At 43.0% G+C, this 27,670-nt stretch overlaps 1 protein-coding gene across 2 annotated transcripts in view; it reads left to right on the forward strand.

The window, feature by feature from the left end:
• Positions 1-26,628, forward strand: part of dcc (DCC netrin 1 receptor) — a 419,056-nt gene extending 392,428 nt beyond the window's left edge. For both annotated transcript variants that reach the window (XM_037533426.1, XM_037533427.1), the window contains exons 27-29: positions 8-232; positions 14,665-14,807; positions 24,710-26,628. In XM_037533426.1, the coding sequence (XP_037389323.1) occupies positions 8-232; positions 14,665-14,807; positions 24,710-24,799 (458 nt within the window). In that variant the 3' untranslated portion in view covers positions 24,800-26,628. The remainder of the gene's footprint in view (positions 1-7; positions 233-14,664; positions 14,808-24,709) is intronic.
• The last annotated feature ends 1,042 nt before the right edge of the window (positions 26,629-27,670 follow it).

Here is a 27,670-nt window from a genome sequence, read left to right on the forward strand (position 1 = left end):
TCTTCAGCCATGGCAGCCGAGGGGGCGGCTCCGCTTGGCCCGCAGCAGCAGCCGGCCCTGATCCCCACGGTGCAGTCCGAACCATCAGGCTCAGAGGAAATGCCCAGCCGCACCATCCCCACCGCCTGTGTACGGCCCACTCACCCCATGCGCAGCTTCACCAACCCACTACTGCCCCCTCCCATGGGCACCATCGAGCCCAAAGTCTACACACCCATGATGCCCCAGACAGGTAAGGGCAACTTAAACTCAGCATATGGGACATGTGACAGAAATAAAGACCACAAATGTCCCCTCTGTATCACTCCATAGGAGTCACTGGTGTTACTGCTCGTCATTGGTATTACTCACAATAAAGGTTACACCAGAGACGCTCTTACAAAACGGCTGCTACAGAGCATCAAAGCAGGCCTTGCATCAAATCACATGTCAATCATGGAAAATCCACTAAAATATGGAATTTAATCCATTTGTGTTCTATTTTTCCACTATTACCTCAGAATAAAGTCGGTCACACCGGTGACGTCAGCTAAACGCTTCATATGAGATCATGAGCCGAATGAGCTGATCTCTGAGAACTGAGAGACACAGTGGACTCACCATGAGCTTTTCTTCATAGATCCTCAGAAAACAGGTCAAAGGAGGTCGAGTGACGTCATCGGTGTGACTTTTATCTCAAAACAAGAGTAACACCAGTGACACGACTCCTGGGGGTCACAACTTTCATTATATATTTTATAATATTTATTTGCCATTTATTTATGTCATTTAAATAAAATATTTCATTTCCATGTATAGATTATTGTAGTTAAAAGGGCAGGAAGAACATGTTTTTGCCTCAAAAAATGTTTCTGCCTTATTTAATGATTATGCATGTCTGCCTATGTGATCGAACTGTAAGTCGCTCTGGATAAGAGCGTCAGCCAAATGTTAGGAATATGTTGCCTTCAAATAAAGCCTACAAGGTTCTGTAACAAGAAGCAACAGGAAATCAGAGTAACTCTGAGCTGGACCATTGAAATCTGACCAAAACAAACTCATGTTAATTAGTCTTAATTCATATTCATAGTAGAAGCAGTTCAGAGGGGAGTTTGAGTTTTTTAGATGAACAATAAATCATTTTCATGTTCGCTCAGAGTTAATCATTGTGAGCAGACGGCTTGTTCATTTACAGTCCTCGTGTAGTACAGCAGGCTGTTTGTGATGTGTTGCATTGATTTTAATACAGCGATGAATATTCAGACAGAAGAGAGCTGCTCAGGGCGGTTCATGCACTGTCGTGGTTCTTAATAAGAGGGAATGAGAAAGAGAGAGAGAGAGAGAGAGAGAGAGAGAGAGATGTCTGCAGTGTCTGTGACTGGAGGCTAGTTCCAGTGAAAGGTCAGAGCTGATGTAGTTCATTTCTAGAAACTTCTATCTTGTTCTGTTTTCTTACTGAGCTCACAGCGATGCCTGGGGTCCGCTGACTGATCCTGAGTGTTTGTGTGTGCCTTTGTGTCTGTGTCTAGAGTGCATGCCTGCACAGTACTGTGCGAACGTCAGAGAAAAACCTTCGTTTGTTTCATTTCCATTCAAAAAGTACACGTTTTTTATTCTTCGGGATCAGATGAAGAGGCAATAGAGGCATTTCACAGAATAAATCCACAGCAACTGAATGTAATATTAGATTTAAAGCGTCCAGTGAGTCTCTCTTTATCTTTATTCCAGCTTCCGCTCGTTGGTTGCATGTTCTGCATCTTCCTATCCAAACCCAGTCAGTGGTGCTGAGGTCAGGACTCTGGGGCGGTCAGTCCATCGTCCAGCTTCTTTGTTTGATGCGTCCGTCTCCTTTTCTCAGCGAGGTTCTTCTTGATCGGCTACACGTCCTTTCAGACCCAGAGCGCTGAGTGGTCTTCTCACAGTGGAAGGGTGGACAGAAACACCTGTGGATGTTTTCAGATCTGAAGCCGCTTGATCTTCTCCTCTCTCTCAGAGATCAAAGCTTTAAGAGCTGTTTATCTGATGGGGGGCAGTTTTGGTGTCGACCAGGTCTTCCAGGTGGTTGTTAGGGTTGTCTCTCTGTAGTTTTTAATCATTTTTTTCTGAATTCTAGTTTTGGAAGCTTCAATTTTCACTTATTTTCCTTTGATTTTCCCCTTCATTGAGATAATATATGCCTGCAGAGCCACAGTTTCACACCAGCAGTTTCACTGCAGCAGGTTCATGCCAGTGGCATTCAGCGCATGCATCAAAACTTGCTTTGGTTTTTCTGCTCTGCAGTCAAACCCTCCTCTCTCATTACGCGAGAGGCTTATGTTCTATAATGTGTCCAGCCTTCTCAAAAACATCTCAGAAATGAGCAACTTGTACTTCATGGCACACAATGCAAATGCACAGTGGTCTCTGACTTTTGCACGGTCCTCCACATGTGCGCTGTCTCTCTGGAATCCCCAGTGGCTTCACACACTGAACATTACACACACTTACAACACATGCTCCAGGGTCTTCCACTCTCTGGGGAGATTTCTCCACTCTCTGCCCACCTGTGAGCTGCTGAGAGTGGGCTGCAGGTGCCGGCCTGGCCCCTGCTCCTCCACTGTAGCGTTGGATGCTGGCGGTAATGGAGATGTACTCTGACAGACGCTGCGGCTCGGGCCCTTCCCTCCAGTCATGATTTAATTGCTTTTCCTCAAACCGTTTCTTTTTCTATGGGAGGTGCACAGTCCACCTCCTGCAGAACAGGCTGGGGAGACACTGCGTTACAATAACAAACTCTACACACACAGAACTGCTGGAGGGAGCGTGTTTTTACATGGCTGGCCTTGAAATGCATCCTTTTTAACCCTTAGAAACCACAGTCATCACAGATGAGAGCAAAAGCATGCTCTGTGTTTGAGTTATGAACATGTCTCACTCATGGCTTTATTGAATCAAGCGGAGACATTGTGTGGACAGACTTTCAATCTAGACAACATGTGTGTATGTAAGTAGAAGATGGAAATGAGCTCTAATACACCCAACCTTTACCTTTTTGTCATTTCTTTCCATTTTTGACACTCAAACACAAAGAAAAGGGTCAGAAATTCAGTCGCAAACCTGTCAAATCACAACGTTGAACAGAATGTCAGTCAAAGTTGAATATTAATGCAACGCACTACTGAATATTGGTTTAGCAAAATATCAAATATACACAGTTTTTCACTGTTCCTACGTCTGATGATGTTAGGTTACCCTAACACATCACCAGGACTGCAATTTACCTTCCCTCAATCCATACTAAGGTGACTTTTATTATGAAAGGCGTTTAATTGTATTAATTTAAATTTACTTACTTACTGCTTACCTGAGGTCCTGGGGGATCCAGGCGAGGTGGTAGCCAGGTTGCTGGTACCTATAAAGTGGAAAATATAATGTTAAATATAGCAAGTCTAGCAATATTGTTGTATATACAGTACTGTGGGAAAGATTTAGGCATCTAAGCAAATTTTTAAACAACTGACCTCAGCGGTGAGTTTATCACAATATACATTAGAATAAAGTCACATTCATAATTCAAATAAACAGAAAAACAATAAACAGTAACAAGAATTTCTCGGGTCCATATTTTTCCTGGACACCTTCACAGCCGCCACAGAGACTCGTTAATATCCTCAATGACATCATGAGCTCAATTTACTGAGCACTGATTGGTCAAACCAGGAGCTGCTTTTTAACTACATATAATACTGGGCTTCCTCGAGGAGGAGAGGCTTGGAGATGGGTAAACACACACACCAACATCCAGAACATCACTGTTTATTATATATATATATATATATATATATATATATATATATATATATATATGTGTGTGTGTGTGTGTGTGTGTGTGTGTGTGTATGTATGTATATATATATATATATATGTTATATTGTTGAGATAGAGGCGTAGGGTGAAGTGTTGGGGCTAGTTTAATGTCGTTTCAGTGTATTTTGATCATTTTCCTCATAACAAGTATAAAAAAATGCTAATAGCATGCTAATGTTTCAGTAGCTAGCTAACTTTCCCGTTCCACCTTAAACAGTCCAGCAGTTCTAACACCTGAAGCGCCAGAATGTAACTGCTGCACCATTTAAGGTGGAACAGGAAAATCTGAACAAGAATCTGGAGAATCTCTGACTTCAGCTTCATACCACTGAATTAGGGGGTGAGTGATAATAAATAATTGCCCCCCTCTTTGAAGGCGTATGATCCCTAAATGTAACTAAAGCCCAGCAGTGAGGAGCTGAACTTTCCCCTCCTCTGCTGCCCCTGCAGACGGGCCGGGTCGCCTACAGAGCGGCGCTAGTAGCTGTTAATGAAGTGATGCTCTTTTTATTTGAGGGTCTCATTTTGTAGGACAAAATTTCAACCAGCGGTTGAGTGTGAAGTGGTTGGTATGCGAATCAGCACCTCCAAATCTGAGTCCATTGGTCTTAGCCCAGGAAAGGACTTGCCCCAGGTGGAGGAGTTTAAGTATCTCGGGGGTCTTGTTCACGAGCGATGGGAAGAGGGAGGGTGAGATCGGCCGCAGGCTGGGACAGGCGGCAGCAGTAATGCGGTCACTGTACCGGACTGTAGTGGTGAAGAGGGAGCTGAGCCATAAGGCAAAGCTCTCTGTTTACCGGTCAGTCTACATCCCACCCCTCACCTGTGGTCATGAGCTGTGGGTAATGACCGAAAGAATGAGTTTGCAAATACAAGCAGAGGAAATGAGCCTCTGCAGGGTGGCGGGATACACACTATTTGATAGGGTGAGGAGCTCGGCCATCTGGGAGGAGCTCAGAGTAGAGCCGCTACTCCTCTGCAATGAGAGGAGCCAGCTGAGGTGGTTCGGGCATCTGATTCAGATGCCCCCTGGACACCTCCCGGTGGGGGTGTACCAGGAACGGCCTACCGGGATAAGACCCAGGGGTTGTCCTAGGACCAGCTGGAGGGATTGCATCTCCAAGTTGGCCTGGGAGCGGCTTGGGGTCCCTGGGAATGAGCTGGAGGAAGTTGCGTGGGACAGGGTCATCTGGGTTTCTCTGCTCTCCCATCTGCTACCGCGACCCAGTCTGGATTAAGCAGGTAATGACGATGATGATGATGATGATGATTTCAACCACTACCCCCGTAGGGGTAGGGGTAAAAAGAAGAAATGGGATTGGTCCTTTGTGGTGATTTTTATACCCTTCTTTGTATCATAATAGCCGTTATCGCCATGAATGGACTGTGTGTGTATTTGTGTTCATAGGCTAGCTGGGGGTGTGCAGTGCTGTAGGCTGGTCTTATTCTTTTTCACAGCTGTTGTGTTTCCCCGGCATGTCCGTGTGGTCTCTGTGAGAGGTCTTCCGGTGGCCATGAGCAGATGAAAAGAGCGATCTTCCTTTAGACCGCCTCAGTGTTTCTCCCCAGACTCCTGCGACGCTCCTGCAGCTGCCGGCCTTTTCTATTTCACTAATTTATCCCCTCACAAAAGCCCCTCGCTGCAGAGAACACTGTGTTTGGCACTAAATTGGCCCCAATTCGACGCATAGTTCTCTCAAAAGGACAGAGCTTGTAAAACAAGGGTCATATACAGCCACCAGCCTCACTCCATTTGTTGTTCTCTGTGAAGAAATTGGGGGAAACCTATTGCTCCCCGCTTTATTTTGGTTGGAAGCTAGCCGGAGGCCTTACATAAGCCTTATTTTATAAAGCAATAAGAGTTCTCACTGTGTGGGTGGGCAAATGTGTGTGGGGGTGTATGAACATAAATGCATAAATTCGCGTGCACATAAAGTGTCAGGCTGATTTAGTGAGGATGGCTGGAGACTTTTGTATTTACAAGACTGCGCAAAAGCCAAGAACCACCCTTGATTGATTGATTGATTAATTCTTAGTCAAAACAACCACAGGTTATTCATTTTTGAGGAGATGTTTCTGAGGACTTCAGATACAAGGTAACCCAAATAACCGAAGATGGAAGCTCCTAACAACCACCTGCAAGATCTGGTCGACCCCAAAACTGCCCCCATCAGAGAAACAGCACTTAAAGCTTTGATCTTTAAGAGAGAGGAGAAGATCAAGCTGCTTCAAATCTGAAAACATCCACAGGTGTTTCTGTCCATCCTCTGTGGGTCTGAAAGGATGTGCAGCTTTCAGGTAACTGGGATTACTCGGTCGTGGAAAATGCAACCAACTTCTAAGACTGAACTTTAGAGGTGTGGAAAAATAATGTGTAAGTTTTGTTAAATACGTTTTGTTGTAGCAACGTGGAAAAATAACATAATGGCTGTTTACAATCTGTTATACTATGTAGTGTAGCCTAGTAAAACATGATCCACGTTTCTGAGACAGAAAATCAGGCAAGCAAGCAAGCAAAGTTTATTTATATAGTGCTTTTTACAGCAGGTGTTGTCACAAAGCAGCTTTACAGAACAGTACTACAGAAAGATAAAGAAAAGAAAAATCTGAGTCCGAGCCCCCATGAGCGTCGCCAGTGGCAACAGTGACAAGGATAAACTCTCTAGGAGCAGGAGGAAGAAACCTTGAGAGGAACCAAGACTCAGAAGGGGAACCCGTCCTCCTCTGGTCGACACCGGACAGCAAACATTATTAGTATAAAGTATTATAGTGTTACAGTACAAAGCGGGAAAAACAGGTGGGCACTGGTTAATTAGATTAGTCTATGATTAGCAGCAGCAGCAGCATCTGAGGGTGAGGACTGCACAGCTTTGTACAGCAAGAAGCTCAATGTTAGTCAAGCTGTTCCAGAAGGCTGGTGAGCAGTGGTACCTGATCAAGGCAGAAGAGGCAGCAGCTTCAGACGCACAGGAGGGGCAGCTGATCAAGGATTAGACTGAAGTTTTGAAGTTAGTTGGCTAAGGAAAAAGTCCTGCTTTGTAGGACAGAATGTTAACAGAATTGTAAAGAAATGAAGTAAACATTTATTAAAAATAAGGATTTTGAAAAGAATCCCCAATTTTTCATGTCGCTGTTGTCGGAAGAAAACCTCGTATCTCCAAAATGGGAACTTTACAGGAGAAGGAAAAAACCTACTGCACGTTTAATGGAAATCAATGGAACCAGAATTTTTACAAGTAATTTCAGGCCATTTCTTGTGGTCCAGTCAAACACTGCGAAGGGCAACCGGCAAATTCAAATTACATCAAAAACTGAAAAATGTCAAAAATGAGATACGAAGTTTTATTCTGACAACGGTGGAATATATATATATATATTGTACATATAGATATAAATGGTCCACAATGACTCAGAATAGAATCCTGCTACATTTACTTTAAGCAGAATGCAAAAGTATGAACCGCTGGACAAATGACATTTTTTTTGTTGGCTTTGAGTGAAAATAAGTTACAACATCCTCCACATGGAAATTAATTGTGGCATTTTCTGCTAATTTTAGTGCTAAATTTTTAACATATTTTTTTGTTTCAGTGTTAAATGAAGTGTGTGTTCTCTGCATAGGACGTTAACTTATCTTCACTCCAAATCAGTCAGTGTGCCAGGGGTGCCCAAACTTTTGCATGCAGCTGAACATTGAACATTTTTTTCCTTCTTCTGTAAAGGTTTTTTTTTTTTTTTAAGTTTTGTTCCAACAGTGATATAATTGTAATTTTACAACAATTTGAATTGCATTTCAGTTTTTTTCCTCTGGTGATTTCCGGCTCTCTTCTGCGGTCTAACGGTTGCTAAGTCAGTGGCTCTGATGCTGCTCAGAAACATCAATTCACTGGCTACAGAAAGAAAGCAGGGCAGTAGAAATAAAGCCTGTTCTTTTCTCCATCCCATCACCCAACACCTCGTGCTGATGGAGCCTCAGGAGTGTTATCGTATCTATGCATGAAATCAGCTGATGGGCCGGCCTCGAGCTCCCCGAACGACCGGCCATTTCACACTCCATAAAACACACACTCACCCTTTCGGCCGGAGCGTGCTGATTGGTGCGAGGGGAGTGTGCTGATTGGTGCGAGGGGAGTGCACTGAGAGTGGTGTGCAGGCTTAGTGTGGATGAGAGGGATATCAAAGCAATTGTGGGTGAATTGACCTATCGCTGTTTCACTAACACTCAAAGGCTTTCTGCCAAATTCCACCTGTCCACTGTGACCTCGGACACAATACAAAGGCCTCAGCTCTGCTGCACAGAGGTTTTACTGCTGCCCTGCTGAGATTTTACCACTGGTCTGTGCCCTGTGTTGTTAAGACGGATGGTTTTGGAGCACCTGTACAAACAATGTACAAGCATATTGAATCTTTAAAGTGCATTACATGCTATTCCTTGTTCCTTAGATACAGATTGATGTACTACTTAAGGTTAACTATACAAACAGTCCATATGTGGTGACTGTGTAGCCAAACAGTCCTTCTTGATCCCATCATGGTTGTGATGGCACAATCATATTTACATGAGATCATCTTCTCAGCTTACAGCAGTTTAGCTGCCCATTCACATTGAAGTTATATGGAGTGTCGTTCCTGCGGACAGTCGGTAGCAGGATCTATTGTTGGAGTAGAAAATGAGAGAAGATGATTAAACGTCATGCTGTTCCTGGCTGTCAGGGAGCAAATCAATCATTGGAGCCTTCTAAAGGATCCACACATCCACAAAAGTTGGAAGTTTATTTTTCGCAAGTTTCCTGAGAATTTCGGTCTGAATTCAGTACTTCTGAACTGTCTGTTGAATTCTAACAGATAAAGAGAGGATGCAAAATGTCCTGCAAATTTTAGTACAGTTTTAACATGTAGGGGGAAAAAAGCATTAAAAATGTGTTATAACTTTGTCACATCTAAGTTTTATGTTGTATTTTTTTCTATTTTAACTAAAGAGAGATGGATTTCCTTCTGCAAATTTTATTTAAAAAATGTTATATATTGGAAACAAAGGTAGGCACAAAAAATGTGCAAACTTTTTCACAGCTACTTCGTCAAATAAACAGTAAATGTGCATTAAAGTGTGCAGAAGCATGTTCGTTGTAGAGGATGTTCACTTATTTTCACTTAGAAATCAACGTGTCAGTCGACCCGGGGTGCCCAAACTTTTACATGAGACTGAACATTGAAAGTGAAGAACATTTTTTCCTTCTTCTGTAAAGTTTAGAGGAGTTTTTTTTAATCCTTTCCCTTCGTTTTCCACTCCAGTAACTCTGCTACTGAATGTCTGCAGGAACAACACTCCATAGAACTTCAATGTGAGTGGGCAGCTAAACTGCTGAAGGATGGAAAGTTACGTGAAGATGAATTGACTCCGGTACATTAAACCATAGAAAACTGTTGTATGTGGGCCTTTTTATGAACGTAAATGAACCATTTTCTTTGGTAAAAAAAATTGTTTTGGAGATTTTCCTCCAGTTCTGTGGTCATCTGATTATTCAAATGGTCATGTGAACAGCACACAGATTTCTTAGATCTGAGCAAGGTGTAGAAATCTGATTACGAAATCTGATAAAGAGAGCCGGACTTTCGCTCATTAATCAGATGGGCACTCTTACTCTGATTTCTTTCTTTTTCTCAATGTGTGCAAAACACAAATATGACCATGTTCCTTACTGTCCAAACCCACCAGTGAACCTGGTCGAGCTTTAATATGTATTATAACATGTTGCTGATGGTAAAATGGTGATAAATGTGACAAATCTGGGGACTATTTTTCTTTTTAACGCGCTCTGCATCATGAATGTATTCAAAAAACATAGTTTAATCAGTGAGAGAGCTTTTATTGAACTCTTCAGCATCTGAATTACTCTGTTTATGTCTACTTTATTCAAATTATGGGCAATTTTTGAGGACGAATGCTGAAAATGCACTGTAAAGGTTGAGAGACAGATGTAAAAAGTGTGTGAAAGAGAGATTTCATGGTTGCTCAGGGAGAGATTAGAGAGCTTGGAGGATAGTAATTATCACTGCAGCTGACAGATAGCTAATAAGCATATAACCCGAATGAAAGGATAGTTTACGAGAATTAGAAATGAGTTACGTGCTTAAATGAGCGTTCCTCACTGATGATGCTTTAGTTGGGCTATTCTGCTGGACAGATAAGAGACAACTCGCTCTTCAGTCCAGCGTCCACTCAGCACGGCCGCTCGGATGCTGCCCCATTTGCATGTAATCAGTAGAAGTAGATGTTTGATTTGGTGAGTGTGAGCACGCATTTCTGTATGGGTTTGTTAAAACTCCACTGATTGAGACATTGAGAGGACGCTAATTGTCTGCGTGTGCACGTCCACTCCAGGTGATGGACATGGCTGCTGATTGCTGCGGAGAGGCTCGGGGATGGCTTGGCTCAGGCTAGGCTAATCTGGCAGCTTGGCTAGACATCTCTGGCTAGCAGAATCGCACCAGCATGTGCTGTAGAGAAGCTGCAGCAGTCCACACAGTTCTGTTCACCTCCCGAGCAGCAGCAGGAAACTCTCTCCGAAGGCCCTCGCTAGTTAGGCCTGCCTTGATTCTCGCCAGCAATTAGCAGTGATATCTATTACTGAATTATACTCAGCTGTGAGTTCCAACCACACAATCAGGTTCATTTCTAAAGCATTTCAGTACAAGACGTTTCTTAAATGGTAGACCGAGTGGGACTTCTTAATTTCCTACTGTCATTTATTACTTATATGCTACACTAGCCACGTTTACATGCAGCCTAATAATCTGTTGATAATCCAACAAATAACTCAATAGGAATAGAATACGTCCATGTAAACACTTTAATTGGAATCTAGTCCAGTTGAGGCCATTCAGAATACGTTTTCTATCCAATTGAACGAGGTGGGTAATCCTGTAAACAATCTGTTAAATAGAAGAATAATATCCGTGTAAACGTCTGTATCCGATTACATTCCCTATCGGAAAGTTTAAGTCCGTTCTGCATGAGCGTCGCGTCACAGTGAGAGTTTATACCGTTCAACACGGCGGAGCAGAAACTGGTCTGCAGAGGAGACGAAGTTCATGCTCTGATCTTTAAAAGACGGCGGTGGGACGGACGTCCAGCTTATGCGTCTCAGAGCACGACGTCTTCCTCTCGGCCTTCTTTAATAAGGACGTGTGAAGGTCGTTTTCCTGAGTCTGACGTCATTTTAAAGCAGTTAAAAACACAGTCACTGCTCACTGCTGCTCATCTCTCTCTGACTGGTCCTCACGTGATGCTGGTTGTCATGGTAACGTCTACACTGAGCGGTTCTTCACGCACGTGTATCCTTTTGGATCTGATTACTTGTAGTGAGCATGTAAAGAGAGATTTTCATCAGATTGTTGAGTAGAGTGAGCATAAACACCTCAGTCTTCATCTGTAATCGAAATGTGTTCAGTTGGATCATCAAAAAACTTTGCATGTAAACAGCCGTTGCGATAACCAAGGAGGACTGTTAATATGCTCCAAGGTAATGCCAGCTGAGTAAGCAAGGTCAGCATTTCTCACTGCTCGTTTGCTCGGATGTGTCCTCATCCTCCTTAAGTAGCTTTTTCATTGTTGTTGTTTTATTGGTGCCACTTTGGGTTTTTTTTTTGTTATTTTAAAATTCACCCGCCCACATTTGTCAGTGATATGAAGCTGGAACAGCTGTTTGCCAGAGTTTTGTTCGAATTTTCCCATTGCACCTTAAATGGAGCAGCAGTTACATTCTGGTCTGGACTGTGCCTCTGAAAAACCTCCGCTTGGAGGGCCATGTAGCTCTAACATTTCACCCTAGCCCTGTATCTCAACAAGAATTAGCACACTCTACCCCTGTGTGCACAACATAGGGCTAAGTGGTAGGGGCGAGGGGCGAGGGGTGACATGGGATTGGGCCGCAGTTTAACATTTTACGCAGGGAGCAAGTGCAGCGATTTTCCAAGACTGTGTTCATTTCTGTCCTCGAGTCGGAGATTCGAACCCAGGCATAGCGGCAAATTCAAACCATACTAAAAAATCTACCCATCTGCTTACAAACATAAGTGTGATATTGATTAGAAGTTTATAATCTCCACCCTCAAGAGAATCTTTGACTCCTTTCAGTGAGCTAGGAGTGAGGAATAATTCACATAGGTTTACATTCTGCTTTTAAAAGATGTTGACATTCACCTGCACTTTAAATTTATTATTAAACTGCACTATTTGTCAGTAGAAATACTACCATTCACATATGTGCAATACCCTAAAGTGCAATACCATAGCTGCTATATTCTTCTATATCCACCCTTTTTATTTTACTCATTTGACTTTTTTTATCATTTTATTTGAAATTATTTTATAGGTTAATTTAAAATTTTTACTTTCTGTTAATAATGTTAAATTATATAGTCTTTCCTTTAATATCTTGCATTTAAGATTTTATGTATGTATATATTTATATTTCCTAGGTTTATCTTGTTTTTGTTTACGGTAGGATTGCTACCCAATTTCATTGTACCCTTTGCAATGATACTAAAGAAACTTGAATCTTGAATGTCTTAGTTATTTGTGACCTTGCAGTAAAACCTGACCGTGGCTTGATGGCCATTAGGTGATGTGGGTGCAGCCCCAGCAGGGTCTAATAAGGGCCAGCCTGTAGGAGGGTTTGCTCCATTACAGTCCAGACACCTTCCCTGCTTGCTTGCGCTCACTCTCTCGCTCACTCTCTCGCTCGCTCTCTCTCTCACTCTCTCGCTCACTCTCTCGCTCGCTCTCTCTCTCCCACTCTCTCGCTCACTCTATCTCTCTCTCTCTCTCTCTCTCTCTCTCTCTCTCGTGCTCTCTCTCTCTCTCTCTCTCTCTCGCGCTCTCGCTCTCTCTCGCTCTCGCGCTCTCTCTCTCTCTCTCTCTCTCTCTCTCTCTCTCTCTCTCTCTCTCTCTCTCTCTCTCTCTCCAGGAGCAGGTGCTGGCAATTTCCACTGTTAAATTATGCAGATAATGCCCAGCCCAGGTATCTAATTAAGATGAAGGAGGGGGTGGTGATAAGATCTGGAGCTCTGCTGCTGGCTTCAATCTCTGCTGCCTGTCAATTACTCACACACACACACTCACACACACACACACACACACACACACACACACACACACACACACACACACACTCACACACACACACACGCGCACACACACACACACATGCACACACTGTCCTCAGAGAGTGAGTGCCTGCTTGTGGCTAGCAGGGAATCGTCCATCTGTCCTTCTTCACCTGTTGCCAGATAAACACATCTCTCTCTGTCCTGGTTGTTAGCGCCATTGCGAGCTGACTCTTGAGCACATTTAACAGTGTTTAACTGGATTAATTTAGTCCAGCTTCATGAATTTGTCAGATTCAGATTATCTCTCGGCTAGGAAGTGTTGGTGAATTTTCTCTTTGGCCTACCTTTCACTTCCAGCCACTTGGCCACTTTATTAAAAGTATCTACCTTGTACTCCATGAAGTGGCTTTACATAGCCAAGCACCTGCGCGCAAGCCTAAGATCACTATACGCAGTGCCGAGTGTTGGCTGGAGTGGTGTAAGGCATGCTGTCTCTGACCTCTCCAGCAGTGGAAACATGTTTTCTTGAGTGATGAATCGATCTCTGACAGTCTAATACACGAATCTGGGTTTGTTGCATGCCAGGAGAACAAATACATCCTGAAATGTTGGGTGGAGGAGGTATAATGGGCTGGGGCTGTTTTTCCACTCTCCAGCTCCAGTTACAGACACTCTTATCCAGAGCGACTTACAGTTTGATCATTTTACAGAGGTAGGCGAAGGCAGTGTTAGGAGTCTTGCCCAAGGACTCTTATTGGAGTAGTGTAGGGTGTTTACCCAGGTGAGGATTGAACCCCAGTCTACAGCGTAGAAGGCAGAGGTGTTACATGTGTTGCACAAAGAAATTTTAGACAAATAATCTTCCAACTTTGTGGTAGCAGTTTGGGCAAGGCCACCAAGCGAGGTCCATAAAGATATGGTTTGGTGAGTTTGGTGTGGAGGAATTCCAGAGGCCTGCACAGAGCCCTGACCGCAACCCCATCGAACACCTTTAGGATGATCTAGAACAGAGATTATAGCCAGATGTTCTCATAAATACTCTTTTAAATGAATGGGCACAAATTCCCACAAGGACAGTTCAACATCACGTGGAATGTTTCCTAGAAGAGTGGAGGCTGGTGTAGCTGCTTAGTGGGGTCCAACTCCATATTGCACATGGGTTTGGAACGGGATGTCCAACAAGCTCATATAGGTGTGATGGTCAGGTGTTCACATACTTTTGGTCATACGGTGTGCTTTCACTCACAGGCTGCTTTATTAGATTGTTATTCAATTTAGTGGCCAATTTATTAAAAACCACTTGTCATTTTGAGATTTTTTTTGTTACTTATATGTAGGAAAATAACTTAGTGTGATAAAATACAGTAGATTAAATTACTAAAAATTAAAATCTTGTTTATGAGTTATTAAAAAGGTGTTGCTGTATATAAACGAGGCACTAAGGTATATTTGTTAGTATTTTTATTCGTGTCATGGAAAACAAATGTTACTCACATGTTATACTGTTATTAATTACAGTAATTGTAAACTTTTGAGGGGTAGTGTGAACGCAAAAAAATAGATTTTATATTACTGAAAACTTGGTAGGTAGAAGAGATGTAAATTCAAACGTATGTGCAGGATAAGAAAATAACTTACATGTGTCTTTGTGTGTCATATGTCATGTGTCATATGTGTATATGCCAGTCAAATGACACTACTTAATGCTGGTGGTCTCTGTTTCTGCAGGTGGAAGTCTTCCTAAACCCCAGGTCAAAACAGCCTCTTTAGGACAGGCTGGAAAAGCCAGATCACCATTACTGCCCGTGTCAGTTCCAACTGCCCCTGAAACAGCAGAGGAGGGCCAGAAACCACCTGAAGACCCTGCAAGTGTAAGCACCCCCCCCCTCCACACACACACACCCCTTCAAAGACCAGTCTTCCACAGAACAAGCTGCTCAATAAAACATGAGTGTGATCATTAGCAGCTTGTCTCACTCTGCCTTCTGACTAAAGAAAGGAAGCTGTTTCCAGACATTGCGATTGGTTCCTACAGTGGAACACCATTAATTGTGACGTTCTTCCAAGATGAATCACGAGAAGAAGAGCTGTCATGTCTCATCCTGTGCGTTTTGCCATTAAAACCTCTAAGCCAGGTTCTAAACGTCATATCTAGGCTTTTCAACTCGGCAGGGGTTCTCCAGGAAATTCTCTATTAACCACAAAGCTTATTACCAGATCACACGTTCCCGCTGCTGTGAATGTAGGACTATGGAGGCCATTAGTGGGGTGTGAATAAGCCGGTTTGGCTTTTGAACGTAGTTTATGGCTGTTTTTTTTTTTGACCTTAACTTGCTGAAACTTCACTCTGTTCGCTTCATTAGACGCATATATGCTTTGTGAGGGGGTTGGTGGATGGCGAGTGGTATGATGTATTTTATATATTGTATACAGTACTGTACGCAAGTGTATTTTAGATTATTTAACTCCTTAACAAGCCATAGGCCCACTGGCAGGGGCCCTCTGTATAAGCCTTTGTATAAAATAAGCCTGGAATGCGAAGGGTTTGTGTCCATGCTTACTGGTGTACATAACCTTCCTTTACTTGTTAGGTATATTAGCCTCATAGCACAGTGACACACACACACACACACACACACACACACACACACACACACACACACACACACACATACATCTTCTAAGCCGCATCTCTTTCTGGGTCGTGGGGGGAGCTGGAGGACAGTTACACTGGCCAGTGAAATTCTAATCCTGCTAATCCTCTGCTCATAAAAAAGTTAGACATAAATAAAGAGGTAGGCATTAATCAGTAAACCTAGTCATTAAAATCACTTGTGCAGTGTTGTGCAAAGTACAGAGAGCATCTGTCATAAAGTGAACTGTGCATTATTGCAAATGAATGCCTTTGGAGCATTTCAGCAGATATGAACTCTACAAGTTTCTGTTAAAGCCTCTGATGAGTAGATTAAACGCACCTGAGAGTCATCATAGCATGAGCTTCAGTGGGAAGAATAAGACAAAAAAACGCCGTAGCATGGTCACACTATTGCTTAAATTTGAGCGGTGATCTAAAAGTTCAGATATAGACTCTTGAATATTTTATATATTTTTTATACAACAGTTAGTTTCGGCCACGTGAGCCGATTGTTTGAGAAGCAACGACTTTGATAGGAGACGCTCAAGCTATAATTCTGTTTGCGCACAAACAGAAAAAGGACACTGTTAACATCACATCTGACCGACAGCCGATTTGGTCCGACTCTGAAGACGAGACGACACTAAATTCCCAAACTGTCGTCACCACTGAGCAGCTTTTCAGTCGGCAGCTGTGACAGAAGAGCAGCTGAACAACCTGGAATCAGCCAGAAATGAACCCAACACCATTCGCCAAACTATACGGGCTGTAAGAAGCTTTACAGACCAGCTGGAACAAAACAACATTAATACTGATCTGGACAAACTGACCAAACTGAGCTGAACCTGATATTGGCTCAGTTTTATGGCTCAGTCTGATTTGGTCCGACTCTGAAGATCAGACACGCCTGGCGAATGGTGTTGGGTTCATTTCTGGCTGATTCCAGGTTGTTCAGCTGTTCTTCTGTCACAGCTGTCGACTGAAAAGCTGCTCAGTGGTGACGAAAGTTTGGGAATTTAGTGTAAGGAGCTGGAGAACGAACTGCCGGCTGAGCGGCGAGTGGGCGGAGCTCGTTACTCTGACGTAGCACCAAGCTGCTCTTTAAGGAGCTCTAAATAGGAGGAAGGACCTGAACATTAAAACATATTAAACGCCGCGTTCACGGCCAGTTTATTCATTTCTTACCGTATTTATTTAACTATTGTGTAAAAGCAGTAGAGACACTTGAGGAGTGAGTTACCACTATAACATTAAGGCTGTGATTTTGTCGCAGCCACGAACTGAAGGCGAGTTATTTGATGATAACACACTCGCTCTCATGTTCTGCTTAAATATGTAAATTAATTTTTGCTGTGTTGTTTTTTTAATAAAAAATTTCAAAACTTTCTGTTTTTAATTTCCAGATTAAAATGAACAAATTTCAGATTTTCAATGTGTTCTCAGACTTTTAGACCCCTTTGTATGTACTGTTGCATAGTATTTTCACTATTTATTTTTGTGAAGTTTACTTTAGTGTTAGGCAGTTTTAGACAGGGGTTTGTGAACTTCATATCCATACCAATATAAATGATTTTATGTTATATAATAACTCCTGGCGCAGCATCCAGAAATTCAAAACCGGTGGAAAAAAAAACACCAACTCCCAGCACTAAAAACTGACTTAGTCACCAGCAGGCAGGTATGGGGGATCCCACAAGAAGTAAAACCAAGTTCCAATTCATTTCCATGGACAAATGTGTAAAATTATGGTCATATGTTGGACTAAAGTAGACTAAAGTGAAAGTTACCCAGCCTAAAATATGTCCTGGCTGCTGACACCATTTACTTACTTTGTGTGGTTTTGTCCAACCAGTGATGCGGCTCAGTGCACTAGACTGTGAGGTTACGTTACAAATTCATGCTTGGTGAATTTAAAGTTTATCCAGAGGAAGGAGTCTAATGTTGAGCACAATGAAGACTTAGTCACCTCAGGACCCCCCAAATGAAATTTAGTCTATCTTTTGGAGATGGTGGTTGGTTAGTGTAGTGGGTAACACCTCTGCCTTCTACACTGTAGACTGGGGTTCAGTCCCCCACCTGGGTAAGGACTCTACACTATACCAATAAGAGTCCTTGGGCAAGACTCCTAACACCACCTTCACCTACCTCTGTAAAATGATCAAACTGTAAGTCGCTCTGGATAAGAGCATCAGCCAAATGCCGTAAACGTATCCCTTTATTCTTATGAGAGGCCCAGGAGCCCCCAGTTCAAACCCTGCATTTGGGGTAAGCGATAAAACGTGAATATTTGATCTTTGGCTGAACTATTACTTTAATCCTGCAGTACGAAGAAAGCACAGCAGGAGTGCTGACAGTGACGTAGGCAACTTTTGACTTGCACAGAAACGCTAGAAACAGAGAGAAGAGAGTAATGAGAAAACGACAGAGGGGGTAGAGGGGGGAGATTGCGGGCCCTAAAGGTCAGCTGACGCCTCCCCACTCACACATCTGTATAATTGGTCTGGCCTTTCCCACATCACGGATGAAGTCGGGGAATAAGAGTCTCCAGATAAACACCCTGACACCCATCAGACACTTAATACACTCATACCTGCCAGTCTCACCAGACGATCGGTCTGGAGAAAGGGGCTTATTTTTTGGTCAGCAGAGTCAGTCTGTGCTCACCAGTGCTCATCTTTCACAGGTGAAGGGAAAAAAGGAATATGATGATGGACACTATTGGTTTCTTAAGGAAAATGATGGTTATCTATGGGGCTGTATGATATATTGTTTAATACTCTTTATTGTGATATTGGTCTTTACAGTACTGGCTGATGGCTGCAACATGCAAATGAGCTCTCTGAGCGATCACAGCATATTTCTGTATTGCAAACGTTTCTAGAATATTTCTATTATTTGCAAGCAAAAATGAAGCAAATAAAGCATAAAACAAGTTGTACATGTACAACCCCAATTCCAATGAAGTTGGGACGCTGTGTAAAACATAAATGATAAACAAAATACGATGATTTGCAAATCCTTTTCAACCTGTATTCAATTGAATGCACTACAAAGACGAGATATTTAATGTTCAAATGGATAAACTTTATTGTTTTTTGCAAATATTCACTCATTTTGAATTTGATGCCTGCAACACGGTCCAAAGACGTTGGGACAGGGGCAACAAAAGACTGGGAAAGTTGAGGAATGCTCAAAAAACATCTGTTTGGAACATTCCACAGGTGGACAGGTTAATTGGACACAGGTGAGTGTAATAATTGGGTAAAAAGGGAGCATCCCTGAAAGGCTCAGTCGTTCACAAGCAAGGACGGGCGAGGTTCACCACTTTGTGAACAACTGCGTGAGCAAATAGTCCAACAGTTTAAGAACAACGTTTCTCAACGTGCAACTGCAAGGAATTTAGGGATTTCATCATCTACAGTCCATAATATCATCAAAAGATTCAGAGAATCTGGAGAAATCTCTGCAGGTAAGCGGCAAGGCAGAAAACCAACACTGAGTGCCCGTGACCTTCGATCCCTCAGGCGGCACTGCATTAAAAACCCACATCATTCTGTAACGGATATTCCCACATGGGCTCAGGAACACTTCAGAAAACCACTGTCAGTGAACTCAGTTCGTCGTTCCATCTACAAGTGCAGGTTAAAACTCTGCCATGCAAAGCGAAGCCAGATATCAACACCACCCAGAAACGCCGCCGGCTTCTCTGGGCCGAGCTCATCTGAGATGGACTGACGCAGAGTGGAAAAGTGTCCTGTGGTCTGACGCGTCCACATTTCACACTGTTTCTGGAAATCATGGACGTCGTGTCCTCCGGGCCAAAGAGGAAAAGGACTGTCCGGATTGTTTTCAGTGCAAAGTTCGAAAGCCAGCATCTCTGATGGTGTGGGGGGGTGTGTTAGTACCCATGGCAGGGGTAACTGGCACATCTGTGAAGGCCCCATTAATGCTGAAAGGTACATACAGGTTTTGGAGCAACATCTGCTGCCATCCAAGCAGCATCTTTTTCAGGGACGTCCTGCTTATTTCAGCAAGACGACGCCAAGCCACATTCTGCACGTGTTACAACAGCGTGGTTTCATAGTAAAAGAGTGCGGGTACTAGACTGACCTGCCTGCAGTCCAGACCGTCTCCCACTGAAAATGTGTGGCTCATTATGAAGCACAAAATACGACAGCGGAGCCCCCCGGACTGCTGAGCAGCTGAAGCTGGACATCAAGCAGGAATGGGAAAGAATTCCACCTACAAAGCTTCAACAATCAGTGTCCTCAGTTCCCAAACGCTTATTGAGTGTTGATAAAAGGAAAGGTGATGTAACACAGTGGGAAACACGTCCCTGTCCCAACTTCTTTGGAACATGTTGCAGGCATCAAATTCAAAATGAGTGAATATTTACAAAAAACAAAGTTTCTCAGTTTGAACATTAAATATCTCGTCTTTGTAGTGTATTCAAATGAATATAGATTGAAAAGGATTTGCAAATCATCGTATTCTGTTTTTACTTATGTTTTACACAACGTCCCAACTTCATTGGAAATGGGGTTGTATTATTAGAAACCAAGTCCAGGCCTATTAAAGTAATTTTGCTGCCCTCAAAGCTACAAACTCCTTTTTAAAATTGATCACATTTATCTCCAGCGCACTCTCTTAAGACCAGTAAGGATGTCTGCAAGTTTGGAGTGGTGAAATCAGTTGTTCCCTGTGCAGGCAGAAGAGGAAGATGGAGAGCCTATTCTGAGCTCACTTAAGCCACACAGCTTGGCAGTGAGTTCTCTGAGTAGTACGAAGAAGAAAAGTGTGACGTAGTTTCTAATGAACCTTTTCCTAATGGCTCTCTCAAAAGGTTCCTCGCACTCCATGTGGGTGTACAGCCTGAAATCTTTGTCTGACCACAGCAGGTGTCTGGTCAGAATTTTGTTGAGCTCCATTCAGGTTCAGACACTTTTTTCAGGCTAGAATTGGGTTTATACAGCGGCTGTGTTGTTGGGGTAGAGCTGGTTTTGGACAGAATTTTTTAAACTCTTTGAAGTTTGAACAGAATTTGGTCCGACTACAGTCTGGTTTGAACAGAATTTGGTCAGACTACAGTCCAGCTTGAACAGAATTTGGTCAGACTACAGTCCGGCTTGAACAGAATTTGGTCCGACTACAGTCCGGCTTGAACAGAATTTGGTCCGACTACAGTCTGGCTTGAAGAGAATTTGGTCCGACTACAGTCTGGTTTGAACAGAATTTGGTCAGACTACAGTCTGGCTTGAACAGAATTTGGTCCGACTACAGTCCGGCTTGAACAGAATTTGGTCCGACTACAGTCTGGTTTGAACAGAATTTGGTCCGACTACAGTCCGGCTTGAACAGAATTTGTTCAGGCTACAGTCTGGCTTGAACAGAATTTGGTCCGACTACAGTCCGGCTTGAACAGAATTTGGTCCGACTACAGTCTGGCTTGAACAGAATTTGGTCCGACTACAGTCTGGTTTGAACAGAATTTGGTCCGACTACAGTCCGGCTTGAACAGAATTTGGTCCGACTACAGTCTGGCTTGAAGAGAATTTGGTCCGACTACAGTCTGGTTTGAACAGAATTTGGTCCGACTACAGTCCGGCTTGAACAGAATTTGGTCCGACTACAGTCTGGTTTGAACAGAATTTGGTCCGACTACAGTCCGGCTTGAACAGAATTTGGTCAGACTACAGTCTGGTTTGAACAGAATTTGGTCCGACTACAGTCCGGCTTGAACAGAATTTGTTCAGGCTACAGTCTGGCTTGAACAGAATTTGGTCCGACTACAGTCCGGCTTGAACAGAATTTGGTCCGACTACAGTCCGGTTTGAACAGAATTTGGTCCGACTACAGTCCGGCTTGAACAGAATTTGGTCCCACTACAGTCCGGCTTGAACAGAATTTGGTCCGACTACAGTCTGGCTTGAACAGAATTTGGTCCGACTACAGTCCGGCTTGAACAGAATTTGGTCCGACTACAGTCTGGCTTGAAGAGAATTTGGTCCGACTACAGTCCGGTTTGAACAGAATTTGGTCCGACTACAGTCCGGCTTGAACAGAATTTGGTCCGACTACAGTCTGGCTTGAACAGAATTTGGTCCGACTACAGTCTGGTTTGAACAGAATTTGGTCCGACTACAGTCCGGCTTGAACAGAATTTGGTCCGACTACAGTCCGGTTTGAACAGAATTTGGTCCGACTACAGTCCGGCTTGAACAGAATTTGGTCCGACTACAGTCTGGCTTGAACAGAATTTGGTCCGACTACAGTCTGGTTTGAACAGAATTTGGTCCGACTACAGTCCGGCTTGAACAGAATTTGGTCCGACTACAGTCTGGCTTGAAGAGAATTTGGTCCGACTACAGTCCGGCTTGAACAGAATTTGGTCCGACTACAGTCTGGTTTGAACAGAATTTGGTCAGACTACAGTCCGGCTTGAACAGAATTTGGTCCGACTACAGTCCGGTTTGAACAGAATTTGGTCCGACTACAGTCCGGCTTGAACAGAATTTGGTCAGACTACAGTCTGGTTTGAACAGAATTTGGTCAGACTACAGTCCGGCTTGAACAGAATTTGGTCCGACTACAGTCCGGCTTGAACAGAATTTGGTCCGACTACAGTCTGGTTTGAACAGAATTTGGTCAGACTACAGTCCGGCTTGAACAGAATTTGGTCCGACTACAGTCCGGTTTGAACAGAATTTGGTCCGACTACAGTCCGGCTTGAACAGAATTTGGTCAGACTACAGTCTGGTTTGAACAGAATTTGGTCAGACTACAGTCCGGCTTGAACAGAATTTGGTCCGACTACAGTCCGGCTTGAACAGAATTTGGTCCGACTACAGTCCAGTTTAGACAGAGTGTTATCAGGCTGTTCTTGGGGTCAGACAGTGTTTTGTTCAGCTGTGGTTGCTTTTGGACAGAATTTTATCAAGATATGCTCAGCTTCTTGGGTTATAGTCAGGTTTGGACAGAATTTAGGGTTAAACATAGCTTTGTTGGGCTTTTAGTTGGGTATACGCCACATTTCCTAGAGGTACATTCAGTTTTGGACAAAATCTAGTTGAGCTAAGTTGTGGTTAAGACTTTATTTTGTCAAGCTGCGGTGAAGTTCACACAAATGTTTTGAGCTGCAGTCTGTTTTGGATAGAATGTTGTTCACCTACATTTGGGTTCAGACAGAATTTTCAGACAAAATTTTGTTGGGGTACAGTTGTGTTTGGACAATTTTATCAGGCTACAGTCAGGACTGTAGGTTAGTTGAAGTAGACATTTAGTCAGGCTACAGACGACTTCAGAGAGAAATTTTTCTGGCAGTAGTTTTGGACTAAATAGTTGGGTTATTTAGTTGGTGTAAGGGCCCAGCCTGCGCCGCTGGCTTCCAGCAGTGGGCAATGTTCAGGTAACCCCAATTCCCAGAAGCACTCAGCTGATTAGGCCCAGCCTGGCAAATCTGTGGACTCCTCCACTTAAGGCTGTGTCAAGCAGCAGCCTTTGCCACACCTTTGTAGAGGTGCAGACCACCTTGCACCACCAATCAGTATATCTATACATATATATAACTCCAATGCGCACAATCACACAATTCACACTCCATTTACTCAGTAAATTCATTTAAGACCCTTTCTCTTGGGTCTTCTTCTCTGCACCTGAGTTTGCCTCCCTGCTGTCCCAACAGCTTTGGCTAGGTAGAGAGAACTTGAGCTCAGAGAGAACTGGACAATTTTGTCAGGCTACAGTCGGATTCGGACAGCATTTTGTTGGGCTAAAGTTGCTTTGGACACAGATTTGTTGGGCTGTGTCTGGTTTTCGATTCACAACTTGATGCCATCAGGTTCACCAGAATGTTCTCTGGCTATATTCAGTTTCAAACCAAAATTGCAGGCCCAATTAAAGCCCTGTGTGGATGTTTTCATGGAAGTGTCAGGGCTGGAGATTGTGTGTCAGTGGGGCATAAGCCTATTAACCAACATTTTCGAAGGGATATTTCTGGAAAGCATTGCAACGGAGTGCATTTGAAGGACATATAGTCAACAGAGAGCAATGTTTGTCAGTTTAACTGTCAAACTCAAAGCACTTAGTGGCAAGCTGGTACACTAACAGATTACCAATGAACATCAGGCCTATTAAAGCAGTTCTGTTATTGATGCTGTTTACATGTAAGTGAAATGAAGTGCAGTTCAAGCTGAAATGCATTCCGCGGAAGCACTGAGAGTTTTCCAGTTTACCAGTAGCCAGCGGCAGAATGACCTCGCCATGCATGGATTAGTTCGTAGAGCATTTGTGTGAATATAAATACCACAACAACTAGAATGCATGCATTTAATCTCTGCATAGATCAAATTTGTGATTAATGTAGTTGGTGTCTTTCAGTGTGTCTCTAAATTTGTGCGACTTCCTTAAATACCAAAGCTAAATTCCAAAGCTTTCACTTTTTTCCACTCCACTGTTTGAGTCTGGCTGTCCTCCAAAAGCAAACCATTAGGGTGTAGCATTAATGTCAGGTCAAGACCCTTAGAATTATGCTGTTTTTGCTGTATTTAGTAATTTAGTGGTTGTGAGCTAAACTGTCCCTGTAGCTTAGAAGAACCAGACAAATTGCCCAGACAAATGGCTCAAAATTGGGGTTTTGCCAGAGTGACTATGTGTAATAAAACCAAGGGCCTAACCTGTGTTATAACTCTATTTCTATCATACAGATTATAGTAGCTGGGCAGCCAGAGTGGACCTGCTCTCTTTAGTAATTTCCCCCACAACCTCTAACTTTGAAAGTAGAGATGCCAATAGCATGATACCACTTTTCCATCTCCAATAACGATATTGAAACCTTTTTTGAGACAGACTTAAAAGTAGCCTATTATGCACAAACTACCCCAAAACTGTGCCATCCCATATCAAGCTAAGAATATGAAATCGCAGTGTGTCCATGTGCTATTTCATGACAGATCGGTTCAAATCTATTGTTCTGTGTCCCCACTGATGTCCCATCTGGCAATTCTTGCTGCATTTGGCTCAACACCGATACCTTGTGTAAGATCCTTTGGATCTCTGACTATGAAAAAACAGTGGTTGATTTTTGATAAATAATTCCGTAAATGTTTCGTCTTAATTTTAATAGATTGTCTTTTTTTGCAGGTATATGAACAGGACGATCTGAGTGAACAGATGGCCAGTCTAGAGGGGCTGATGAAGCAGCTGAACGCCATCACCGGCTCGGCCTTTTAACGTCCAGGGCGGACTGCATGCGTCCTGAACCCACAAGTTTAGGCAGAGGAACGAGACACTCTGAACTGGGCCTGAGGCCTTTCGGACTCTCCAGTGTCCCGCGTTCCTTTGCTCTGGCGTTCGTTCCACTCTGCAGTCATGTGTTCATCGGCAAAACTCTGCGATGAGACCGAAAAAAGGGAAAAATCACACAACAGGCTTGCAGGAGGCAGCGATATTTTTTGTTGTTGTTTTGTTTGTTTTTACATTGACCCCCATTTGGAGTTCAAGTTTTGGGCCACCTCGAGATGTTCATCAGCAAAAACCTGCAAGGAGACGGATAAAAAGGGAAAAGACTCATAGGAGACTGTTCTTTGCCTTTGTTCTTTTCTTTTTTCCCCATCAACCTCTTGCTGATGGGTTCTCATTATGGGCCACGGGCCACTCTGAGATGTTTCCTTCGGCACCACTTTCCAGATCTTTTGGCCATTTTGTTTTGGTTTGGTGGGCGGATCTGTTATCACTCTCACCACCTCTCCACCAGCATCTCTGGTGCATGGAAGCTGGAGAAGACTCTGATCTCCAGTTTCTGAGTAGGAAACAAGTCTTTCACACTCTTCCATCGTCCCACTCTTTGCTCAGGTCCATCTCTCTGTTGCTCAAATGTTCCCTCTCTCCAGACCTGCCCAGCCCACTGCTAAGGTCACCACTTTCTTGGCCTTTGCTGAAAACATCAAGCTTATGAGGACATTTCTTTACAGACATCGTGGCAATTTCTTTCTGCCAAGAATCCTTAACACAGGTTACTCTTATGTACTGCTTTTTGAGAAGGTTCATCTGCCTACACGTTTGCATCAACACTCAGCGGCCATTCATTTGGAGTGAAGCGAGAAGACCAAGTGATCTTTCCTCTGGACCCCGTTGGACCATGCAAGAGCATATCTTGTGGCTAAAATGAAAGAATCCATTTCATTCACAAATATACCTCGTTCTTTTTTTGTTTTTTTCCCGTCTCACAGTTGACGAACTGTTACCGAGAGGTTATTTTACTGTGAAAACAAAAAACGATGCATAAATTATGTACATTTATTATATTGTATATTTTTACATCAACCGATTCAGTAAAAAGCTGCAACTATTTTTGAGGAACGTTTAAAAAAAAACACAAAAAAAGACAGGAAAAAATGCGGCTTGTAGCTCTCATGATCACTTTGTGCTGTTACGAATACTTTCCTAGTTACGAATACTTATAACCTGAAGCCTATAACCACTGAAGGTGGGGTGGGATGGGGGTTAAAGAAGACACTGTGGTGTTGAAGGAATTGTGAGACGTTACGAAAATAACACGTCCTTTGACTTTGTCCCCCACCCATATTTGGAGTTCCTGTGCTTTTTTTTTTTTTCCTCATGACTGGTGATGGGTAGATGTCTTCAGGATGAGGGAGGAGAGAGGGAGCAAGCGAAGGACAGCGATGGATGATGAGCGCACAGCAAACGTGGCGATCTGTTTTTTGTTTTTTTACGATAGGGAGTTGTGTCACATAAAGCGGTGAATACTGTTGAGTCAGCATGCTCTCTTCATCGTTCTCCTCGCAATGCTTTTGCTTGTTTTTCTTTTCCGTTTGCCCTTAAAATCTTTTTTTTTATATGGAAGGGAGAGAAGCGAAGTTTGTACGTGCCTATATTCTTCATTTCTTTGTTCTTTCCTTTCACAGTACTTTATTTATTTATTCAGCGTGAAAAACTCTTCTTTTCTTCTTGTAATTGCACTTGCCGAAACTTGCAAGACACACAAAAAAAAAACCGCAGAAAAACAAGATTATCATTCCTTCTGCCCAGAAAGATCAAGAGGCATGGCCCTACTTTCAATATTTCTCTTGTAAGCTCTGTGTGTACTTTACCATGGACAAACGATCACTGTAGCAACAGAAAATACTGTTTTTTTAAGTGTACAGTGCCATAGAGCAACTGAAGGGAAGACGGCTAGTTAAATGCTTTGGGGTTTTTGGGGTGGGGGGGGTTTGGAAAGTTTTTGGACGTGGGTGGGGGAGGGGGAGGTGAAGGGAGGGTGGGGTTTCTACCAGGAAATTTTAATATATTGTTTAGAATGTTCCTCTCTTAATTTATGACGACGGTGTGATCATTCGCTTTATTTAGCCCAGTAAAATCAAGCAGACCAACAATTTCCAAGGAGTGCCCACTGAGTCCCCACTCAGTGCTCAGGCAGTTCCTCTGGCCTGGATAGTATTGGCAACCCAGTCTCAGTTGTGTGGTATCTGACGCTGTTTGTTGGCTCAGTGGTGGAAGATCAGTTAAAGTATATATCCTCAAATCCTTGAGTGTATATATATATATATCCTGCTCTTGGCCTCACCTCAGACAACATCATGTGTCTTAGGATGCCTTTCCTTTTCATTCAATAATGGTTTTGCCCATTTGTCCTACACATGCTCTGCACTCTTTCATAAGTACTTTGGCTAGGTTAGACAAGCTGGGACCACTGGGGAAATTACCATTATATCTAAAGAGAACTCAGCTTTTGTCAAAATCCCTACATTTAGAGCTTTTTTTTCAGTCGTTTCAACTGTTTATTTGCTTGTATGCAAGAAGTCAGACTACGTCAATAGACTGGGCGCAGTTTTAGTGCTGTTTCGATGGAGTCCTGTTTCTCAAAGCACGTTCAGCTCAGACAAACTACATTTTATCTTCATAAAGTGTAAACAAATGGAACCATTTCTTACTTAACAGCTTAGATACTCAAACTGTGATTGAAGCTGAAGGCCTGACGAATAGCCAATCGTGTGGAACCTGAGAATCAGCCCAGCGGCTTATTTTTCAAAGAAGAAAGAAATTACATACTACATACTGTACCGCGTAAATATATAGAGGTTA

This window comes from Pygocentrus nattereri, chromosome 23 (assembly GCF_015220715.1).
Source record: "Pygocentrus nattereri isolate fPygNat1 chromosome 23, fPygNat1.pri, whole genome shotgun sequence".
In the NCBI taxonomy this organism is placed as follows: domain Eukaryota; kingdom Metazoa; phylum Chordata; class Actinopteri; order Characiformes; family Serrasalmidae; genus Pygocentrus; species Pygocentrus nattereri.